Consider the following 10,455-nt stretch of genomic DNA (forward strand, 5'->3'; position numbering starts at 1 on the left):
TATTGTTTTCTCATCCAATGCTCAACTTCTTATGTCCTCCCCTTTGTAGGGAATTTCGATTTGTTCATCTCATTTACCTCCAATTTAACTCGAGTACTTCACTTATGTCTATTATTATCCTTTAAAATCAAATCAACAGTAACCTTTACAATTATGATCTCTTATATCGAGACACCAAGCATGCTTCTATTACTATCATTAAACTTGAACCATAACTCCATCTCAATCATACCAATTTCGATTGCATTTTATACTTATTTAGGTATACCAATCATTATCTTATTACTTCATGCCATATCAAATTTCTCGACTTTCATTCATTCATTCTATCCTCATACACGATTGTGTAGTTTACGGCATCATTAACATGCCATACTCATTCCTGTACATATCCTCACTGTTAGGGAAGATTAATGGCTTCAATTATTTCCACATACTTCATGTTTGCCTTGCATTTAGGAAATTTCAATCTTCTTAATCCTATTAATCCATCTCATATGGCTTAACCATACTATAGATTACATTCCCTTAACTATTTCTTCAAAATTCCTTAGGTCGTCATAAATCGATTTCTGATATGATTCTTGATCGTTACATTACTTATACACTCATCAAATATATTGAGTTTAAATCTCGAGCCACTAAAACCATTCTTCATTTTAGTTGGGTATATCACTAACTCCACACATACGTATACACGCACATTCAAATGTCCATATTCCTCATTATGTATAGGGGTCTTAGTTTTCAAATTCCTTCAGACTAATTTCTCTTTGTTCATTCCCATCCATAACCAAGATTCAATAGAATAATCTTCATAATTCATACAAATTCTCATCATGCCTGTGCATAGTTCCACATCATTTAATCTACCCTTGGTGGTATGTCAAAATCATCCTTGTCCCGGTGGTAGTCCAGAGGAATCTCTCCTCTGTATATCCGTATGAGCTAGTGGAGATGGGACAGCTACCGTAGCCCATCCTAACTGTGGGCAATCTCTCCTAATGTGACCCGACTGACCACAATAAAAACATCGTACAAGCCCTCTACATTGCCCAATATGATATCTCCCACAATTTCTGCATTTATCAGAACCTCTGGAACTCTTCCCAAAAATAGTCATCACAGATCTGTTAAATCTCGGAGGCCTCTACTGTGTTTGTGAAAATGGAGGTCGGGAAGATGTTACTGAAACAGTAATGGTACTTCCTAAAATAGATGAGTCTTTGCCCCTTTTTGGTGGCTAACTAGAAGATACACTTAAATTTCTCCTTTTTGCTAACTCAGCTCGCATTCTCCTATTTTCATTCGCAAGCTTCTCAGCTCTTAAAGCCATTTGCACCACCTCTGTAGCTACGGTTGTGTCTAACTCACCCATAAAAGAAGTGCAACCATGTTGCCTAGCCTTTTTAATCTTCTTAGAATTAGAAACATCTAGCACTAGTGGTGGGACAGGAGGTGGGGGTGGTGGTACTGAAAGAGCAGTTGGAGGAACTGTAGGAAGAGCTTGACCAGCCTGAGCTTGGCTAGCAATAGCAGTAAAGAAGGTTGCCAATGCCTAAACTGCCTTAAGAGGCATGGCAGGAATACTAGTAAGTGGTGGAGGAGGTGGAGGATGTGGAGGAGTCTCGGTCTACTCAGCAACAGGTGCTGCCCAAATAGTAGACACAGCTGATTCCCCCTTTATAGGATCTAGCTGACGATATTGACAACGACCTCTTCCCCTCCCAACTGATCTAGTGAGAGGTGGGTGTTCACATCGAGGAGGCATGATAATCTATAAGAGAGAATAAGGCAAGTTTAGGCAATCTTAGGCTCTATATGCAGACACATGCATTCTATTCAACCTAACCTAACTTAACTTAACTTAACTTAACTTGGGCCACACTAACACTGTAAACTTTAAAACAACTTTAAACCCAAAAACTCTAATCTTTAAAATCAAAAGCTTTAATACCAATCTAATTGTCACGACCTGAAACTCCTATCGAGCCCGTGACAACTGTCACGTCGTCCCGATAGACATTCATTATCCGGAATGTCAATCGAAACCTCGCAAGGCTTAACATCAATTTTTCTTGCTTCCCCTGCGAGTATTAGTCACTAAAATTATGTTTTGAGAGATTATAAACTATTTCCAAATCAAAACAATAGAAAAATAATTTTTTTCTCACAGGGGCATTTTGGTTATTTTTCCTCAAAAATCTTGAAAGTCGCTAAAAATGTAGTATACGGGTAGAAAACACATAATTCATAGTCAAAATAAGTTTAAACATTTAAAACCTTCATTTAAAATGAAATTATGATTATTTGGATATAATAAAAAAATAAAAAAAATATTCAATAAAATATTCTATTTTCTTATAAAATAATATTTTTAGAGTTATACGTAAATAATTTTTGCAGCGTAAAAGCAAAATAAATTTATACATACTGTAATACAGTAAGCCAAAGTATTTAATTTAATTTACAATAACTGGTGGAACTCCGAATAACTAAAAGTAAGAAAGACTGTAAACCTACAGTTTGGACGATGCAAATCCAACTGTAGCCCTCAACGAAATGAGCTATCTACCGATTATCTTGAGCCTGAAATGGGTAGAAAGAAGGGTGGTGAGATTATATAATCCCAGTGAGTAAATAAATACCATCTAAAATATCTAAAGCTAAGTAAATGGAGACAGATAAAATAGTTTAACATACTGTAATTCATCACCTTTCAACTCATTTCAACCAAATAAAATCAATTCATATAAATCGAGTAATCAACATTGCTTATGAATTTCTTAAAACTTTGGCTCGTGCCAAAAATCACTCTCATACTCAGTTATTATGGATACCTTGATCGAGGACTATCCCAACCGAGTCCGCCAAGGCTGTTAAAAATTTATGTACGCATAAATCATGTTTTTATTTTGAAAACATAGCCGTTCCTTGGCGTTGGCTGAGTTCACCTTCACGTGGTGGTTTGGTGTGAATTGAACTCTAAAGTGTTAACCTCAGGAGTTATCCATCTGCGCTTCTCATACTGAGGTATCAATATAATAGGGTTACCGTGCCTCTCTAATAGGCTGGTCCACGGAACCCGTCCACTGCAGCGATAAATTTATAACCCACCAATTTAATAAAATTTGCAATAGCATGACATGGTAATTATTTTATTTTATAGCCTCTCAAGGCAAATTAACAGTTCATACATTTTCAACACATTTACCAAATCAACCATTCATGTCAATATTATCATAAGCCATTCAATTCAAACCATGATTTATAACACAATAATTTAGTCTCCAATTACTCCATTTTCAAAACCATCATTCAATTTTAAGACAATTTATAAAATCATTTTCATTTAATCACATTTTGCTTATAAAACATAAAGATTTACCATTTAAACTCATTTTTCATAAAATCACAAAATCGAATAAAAACCACTTTAGATAATTAAGATGATAGTAAGGTTACTCACTATTTCGGGAGGCGAATTCCAAGTACTCCGATTCTTGATCCTCGGGTACTATCTCTTTACTTTTGCCAGAATGCTCACCACCTAGACATAATGCACAATAAGCCATTTACTACATTGTGCTAAATTGTTATAAAATCAATTCAGGCTTTATACTAATGTATGAAATGGGATGCAAATTGTTCGGATTATTGTCTAAACACGGTGTTCTACACAAATTCAATTGTGTACCTAAATCAAACCGTATTGGCCTAATTCAATCTATCACTCGATTAATTGGCCAATACGTCCAATTTAACTCCAAATAATTTCATTTTTCTCCCAATACTCCAAATCATCAAACACAAGTCAAATAGCATAAAATCTAGCAAAATCATTTTCACATTTTCTCTTGGGAAATTCGACCATGGTGGGTGCATCAATACTATAATTTTTTCTACTTGATTCTCACACCATAAATCACTAATTCCTAATCAAATCACTTGAAATAAAATCAAAATCATCCTCAATATTCCACACGGAGAATTCGGCCAGTGATGGGTGATGGAAGAACATGAATTTTTCTTACTTGATTTTCATGCTACACATTACCAATCAACTAAAAACACTAAAATACATTGAAATCTAACAAAATAAATCATCAAATCTTCTCTCTCTAAATTCGGTCATCCATGAATCCTTCATGATATATTGTGATTCAACCATGGAAAATGCAAAATAATGCATGGGAAAGATAGATCACAAGTCAAAATCAAGAAATTTTACCTTTGATTGCTTGATTACTTGAATTTTCACACTTTTCCCTTGAATATTTCCACCTAGGGTTTTTGTTCTTCTTTTCTTCCTTTGTTCTTGCTATGGCCGGCCATAATGAAGAGAAATGGGATGATTTTATGCTGATTTTTAAGCCAAAAAAATAAATAGATATAAATTTGACACATGTCACCATTCCATTGGTCCATGTGTCATACTTAGCCATTAAGTAATCTCTCTCCACCACTTAAATTTCCTCAATTATCCATAATAATATTGGGTAAAATCCATGTGCTGGACAAGTGTTGGGTGGTGTAAAATTACAATTTTGCCCTTAGGGTGGCAAAATGACTATTTTACCCCAATACTCGAAAAATGTCGGAATTAAAATTTTTAACTTCTCAAACTCAAATTATACTCCAAATGATCAATCTTAGTCAAAAATTTCATCCAACACTCACATCTTAACCTCGGGTGGCAAAATGACCATTTTGCCCCCTAGGTCATGAAAATTCTAATTTGACTCCAAATTGATTTTCGAACTCCGAATCACCATTTTAAGTCATTCTGGGATTTTAAAATCCTTAATTTCATCTTAAAATCTCTATTTGGTCTAGTTCGAGGCTTAATTCAAATTAATTGTACCATTTGGTACATTACCGTCTTTTAATGATTTTCGAGATACCCAAGTAAGCAAACATGCATTCTTATATAATAATAGCATAATAAACATATTGTAGAGCTGAGTTTGACAAATTCCATCTTTGTACTATTGATATTTTGTATGTGTGGTGGTGTTGTTGCTGTAATCTTTTATAGGATGACCAGTTTTTAATCCAATTATTGTATCACTTGCAATATTTTAATATAATACTTTACTTTGACAAGGAGAAAATCTAACCAATGTGACGATCCAAGAAAAGAGATTCGATATGACAAAATGTGTTAAAGCTTCCCTTCTAAGCCTAAGCATGATGGCATTAATTGTATAATAGCCAACTAGAATGACCTTTATTTTCAAAATGCTGAAAAGCCTTAGACAAAATTTTAAAGAGAAAAATATAATAATATCTATGTTCCCTCCAACAATGGCTAGTAGCGAATTTGAGAATTCAAGATAAGCTGCCACTGTCCTAATTTTTATAAACCCTTCATGAATGCAGATACATAGAAACGCTTTCTTTATATGCATAATTTACTCAGCCACCATGCCCTGTCATGAATTAATTAATTAACAAGTGTGAAGAGATTTTGAACTTTGGATTCTGAAAGAAATATAATTAACAAAGAATATGTTTTTGCATTTTTTTTATGATAAATTTTGGATAATTCAACTATATTCTTTGCCTCTCTATACAAGTCTTTGGTCACCAAGGAAGTCTTATTCTTTTGTCAAAGTAAATGTAGGACCTTAGCTTGGGAGCTTTTGACCATGTACTTTATTCACTCAAAAAATGCCATTAAGGTTCTATGCTTTAACTAAAAGCTAATCCAATTGCTTCATGTTCTTCTCTATCCTATAATAAGTTCCCAACAAGAGGACTAAAAGCTATAAAAAGTGCAACTCAAAAATGAAAGACGAAAACCCCAAGTTGACTTTACTACATATTACAGAACAGAAGAATCGCGAGCAACTTAAGAACTTCACAAAGAAGATTAATGCAATTATATACACTTTTAGAACCAAAAAGAAAATTGTGTATACCACTTCAATTTTTGAAGATCCGAAGGCATCCCATGTGATACAAACTGATCCTCCGATCCTAATTTTAATTTCCTTCCTTACTAGACTTGTCCATGGGCTGGTGGCTCATCAGTCCTGCGAGCTTGACTTAACTCAAGTTGGGACTTAGACAGGATATTTTAAATTGTTTATATAATATTTAATTTTAAAATATTAAAATATTTTAATAATAGATTTAAGCCGACCAACTCTTTCATCATATTAGATATCAATATATCACAACCAGGAGTATGTTATAACGTCATTGGAGCCAAATATGCCATGAGCGTGAAACAGAACGAAGTGAACTTCCCAAATTTTAGGAAACAAATATATGTTTGGAATATGGTTTATAAAGTTGAAATGATTGACCTCACCATTACTTTTCAATGACTGCCACAGCTTGAGATCGCAGAGTGTGCAAACATAGACGTTCATCAATTTTCCAGATTCTGAAGCAAGGGATAACTTCCCAAGACAACATTTTTCTTTCCAACTTTTCTTATTTCCTTTATTCTTGGTGTCGACTTTAATTCCTTCCAGGTTTAGGTGATAATTAAAAAGAGTTAAACATGCTTTATCTGTAGTTTAGATTCGTTTCCAAGAGAGCTGTGTCGTGGATTTATGTAGTTTTATATGCATGGATTCTTAATTTGTGTGGACCAAAGCAAATAACTTATGTACTGCTTTATGACAACACTTAATTAAAATATAAAATTAAAGTTTCATCTCCCAGGACCTTTTAGTTTGAATATAAATGCATGCCCAACATTGACTGGCCAAAAACATGATGAACAGAAGAAATTAACTTCGTCAGATCAGACCCTCGTTCCAGAAGATATTTGCCATTATCTAATTTTACTCAGCTTCTTGGCCATAATTTTCAGAGTAATTTCCCAAAGTTTCCTTTCTTGAAAGAGTTGGAAATTCTATCATGCCAATTTTCTGCTGCTAACTCAGATTATTTTGGATCTGTAAAAGTTTTTAATTTGTTGCAGGTTGCTGAGATACAGCAGATCACAAGCAATTCAAGATTGAAACTAGAAACTGAACCCAAGATAGCTGTTACCTTGGGACTGGAACTAGTTACTTTTGAATTTGGTACGTTGACTTTCTGCCTATGATTTTCATTCACATGCTTGCTTAATTTATTTGAATTATTTATTAATTATCGCACTTTCTTTTTAGTCTGAAGTTAAAATTATCAAAATTATTTCCGTCCCATATTGTTTGTACCTCATTAATATTTTGGTTCAATGAACTCAACTTTAATTATTATTTTTAACAAAATCATAAAACTAAAAAAAAAAAATCAAAGTTGAGTTTGTTTAACTAACTTTTCAAATAGAGGTAATCGAAATGAAAGGAAAAGAGTATTATTCTTTTTAATTAAAATTATTTCAAAATCAAAGTTAAAATAATTATTTAAAATTTAAAATAACTTATAAATATCTTTTGAAATTCTTTATCATAATGAAATTCTTTCGTTTTGAACGTTATTTTTATTAAAACACTTTTAAACTACAGAAATTCCTTTTGAAATTTTGAAAATGAAAAAATATAATGATCTTTAATATTCTCTATGCCATTTTTCTAACAAGCTTAATATGGTCAAGGGACAAGTATGGTTTTGGAAATAGAGTAGGAAAAAAGTAATGAAAAGAGACTAATTTAGGAGTGATTTTAACCAAAATACATTCTTTCTTTGTTTGCAAGTTACTTCCAAATTCTCAAGTTCTTTTCATGCTTTTTTCTCCCTTTCATCCTTATTTATCACCCAAAAATGAAAGTTCTCAAGAAGAATTTTGCCCAATAGGAAAAAACAGTTGACAATAATGGGAAAAAGTGGAAGATCAGACGACAAGATTGTTGCAATTGATGTTGGACCAATGTTATCTTCTCTGAAAGATGAATTGAGGAATGCTCGTCTATCCATGGCATCAAGCTACTGCATTTTCAAAACCCCAAGCATACTCTTCAGGCACAGAGAAAACTCATTTCTCCCCAATTGCTTTTCAATTGGGCCTGTGCACCACGGTAAAGAGAATTTGGCAGTCACTGAAAAAATCAAACTCAAGTACTTGAAAGGTCTTCTGTGCAGAGTGACTACCAGTCCGGAGAGAAAGTCCGAAGAAGCCAAGGAGATTGAGCAAGAGGAGATTTTAACTAATTTCACTGATACAGTAAAGGAGATTGAGAAAGAGGCTAGTGGTTACTATGCAGGAGATGATTATGCAGCAAAATTAGGTGATGAATTCGTAAAAATATTGGTGCTCGATGCTTGCTTCATTATTGAGCTATTCCGTAAGGATGCTGGAGAGATCACCCAAGACCAGGATGACCCAATTTTCTCCATGTCCTGTATGCTCCAATTTCTGTATCATGACTTGATTTTACTAGAAAACCAGTTACCCTGGTTTGTACTAGAAACCTTGTTTGAAAAAACCAAGCTCCCTTCGGAAACCAAGTCCCTGATTGAACTTGCCCTTCTTTTCTTTGCTAACATGTTCTCATCTCATCGACCTCCTATAAAACCAGACCTTTTTGCAAGCAAAAAGATCAAGCATATTCTTGATTTGTTAAGGTTATCCTTGGTTTTACCATCGGAAGAAATAAAAATCAACCCAAGATCCGGATGGCAACCTATTCATACTGTCACTAGACTCAAAGAAGCAGGTCTGAAATTCGTGAAAGTTACACCAGATAGCATCTTGGATATAAAGTTCAGAGACGGTTCTCTTGAAATTCCATCCCTGCTAATTCAAGAGACAACAGAAACAATCTTACGCAACCTGATCGCGTATGAGCAGTGTTTGCCACATTGTCCACCTATTTTCACATGCTACGCCAAGGTCTTGGATAACCTTATTGACACGACCAATGACATGGAGATACTATGCAAGAGCGAAATTTTCGATAACTGGCTGAGTCCTGAGGATGCAACCCAGTTTTTCAATAGGCTGTACAATGACACTTATGTCAAGGAATTCTATTACTCTAAACTTTGTGATGAACTGGATGGTTATTGCAAACGATGGTGGCCTACATGGCGTGCTTACTACGTGCACAACTATTTTTCCAAGCCCTGGGCCATTGCTGCTCAAATTTACGCTGTTATCATGTTTGTTCTCACCTTGTGGCAAACCTACATCAAAAAGGATTGATGATTCTCCCTTTGCCTGAAAAGTGTGTTTATATTATTCAGTTGCTTGTTTTGATATGTAAACCAAATCTATTTTAATGCAAATTATTCGAAAGGAGAACAGGTCATTGATTATAACAGTATCACAATCTCCTAATTTTCTAGATAGAACACATGAAAAAATTATTTAGCTATCCATGTGGCTAAATTAACTTCATGGCACCCAAAAATTTTCATTTATATCTCTCCTGGCTTTCTCTTCCCTAAATTATACAATTTGTGATAAAAAATTAATTAATCATGAACTCACCGATAATGAATCATTGCCAAACTTCGTCTCAATGAACAAAAAGGAGCTCCACGTTAGTATTTGCAAAGTCTCAGGTTCCAAGCACTTGGAGTTGGATCTCTTTCAATTGTCAAAAGAGAATAATATTGCACATGGGATGTCTGGGCTAATTAAAACAAATTCTATACATGTAAGATAGAGAGGAAAATGAATTTTAGGAACAAGGCATTCTATCTATGTGTGGAATTTCATGATTATCAACCAAATCAAAGTTTTTAATTTATATTGTTTTATTATTACAATCTATCAATTTGTTCAAAAATTAAGAAAAAATATGGAGAAACATTGTATTTGTGCTGATGCATGAGTACTGGAATTCTTATTCTTTACTTTTCCGTACAATTTCTATTGTGTTAACCCAATGTAAAGGAATTTCACTTTCCACTGTCATTGTCTTTTCCCTTACCTTTTCCAAAATTTTTATGCAAATTAACCATCACCATTATAGTTAATTAACAAGAATTTTGGCAAAAACTCTCCATGGCTCACTATAAAAACCCTTTGCCAGTTTGCCCCAATTAACTTCAAATTCACTAAACAAACCAAGGCATGCTCGCTTAACCTTGCCTTCTTCCCATCACAACCAAACACTTAAACAAGAGTACCTCCATTAAAATTGCCACTATGGTTTGGCCAGGGCTAGCAAGTTATACTACTAGTAAAAACGTGGATTACCGCCTTGTTCGAAACCAAAACAACCCCAAATCTACAAATGATTCCAGACTACGTATCTTTGGGCATAAGGGTACCTCCAACACTAAACTTTCACCTCCTTTCTTTACAGAAGCACAGTTGACATCTGTGTTTAGGCGGTTTGATGGTAATAGAGACGGCCGCCTCAGCAGGCAAGAGCTTAGGAGTGCTTTCAACAGCCTAGGTTCACGGTTTCCAACCTATCGAGCTTTTGCCGCCCTTCATCAGGCTGACCAAAATGGGGACGGATACATTAGCGAGGACGAGATGGATGATCTTATTCATTATGCTTTGAGTTGTGGGTACCATGTTCAGTAGAATCACCCAAT

At 34.5% G+C, this 10,455-nt stretch overlaps 2 protein-coding genes across 4 annotated transcripts; both read left to right on the forward strand.

Annotated features, from left to right (window-relative positions):
• On the forward strand, positions 6,730-9,168 carry LOC18600972 (UPF0481 protein At3g47200). 3 transcript variants are annotated; one of them, XM_018118904.1, is made up of 3 exons: positions 6,730-6,830; positions 6,941-7,043; positions 7,759-9,168. In XM_018118904.1, exon 3 carries the CDS (start codon positions 7,778-7,780, stop codon positions 9,104-9,106), a length of 1,329 nt encoding a protein of 442 aa, XP_017974393.1. In that variant the 5' UTR covers positions 6,730-6,830; positions 6,941-7,043; positions 7,759-7,777; the 3' UTR covers positions 9,107-9,168. The 3 variants fall into 3 exon arrangements, with proteins under 3 accessions (XP_017974393.1, XP_017974394.1, XP_007031820.1); XM_018118905.1 differs by having other exon boundaries at positions 6,746-6,830; positions 6,924-7,043; XM_007031758.2 differs by having other exon boundaries at positions 6,746-7,043.
• LOC18600977 (probable calcium-binding protein CML10) lies at positions 9,979-10,455 on the forward strand. Its single transcript, XM_007031763.2, has one exon. It carries the CDS (start codon positions 10,058-10,060, stop codon positions 10,442-10,444), a length of 387 nt encoding a protein of 128 aa, XP_007031825.2. The 5' UTR covers positions 9,979-10,057; the 3' UTR covers positions 10,445-10,455.

Source organism: Theobroma cacao, chromosome 4, assembly GCF_000208745.1.
Source record: "Theobroma cacao cultivar B97-61/B2 chromosome 4, Criollo_cocoa_genome_V2, whole genome shotgun sequence".
Lineage (NCBI taxonomy): Eukaryota > Viridiplantae > Streptophyta > Magnoliopsida > Malvales > Malvaceae > Theobroma > Theobroma cacao.

Bases quoted from the DNA above. Each gene is read 5' to 3' on its own strand.
- LOC18600972 (XM_018118904.1), top strand. From the start codon at position 7,778: ATGGGAAAAAGTGGAAGATCAGACGACAAGATTGTTGCAATTGATGTT.
- LOC18600977 (XM_007031763.2), top strand. From the start codon at position 10,058: ATGGTTTGGCCAGGGCTAGCAAGTTATACTACTAGTAAAAACGTGGAT.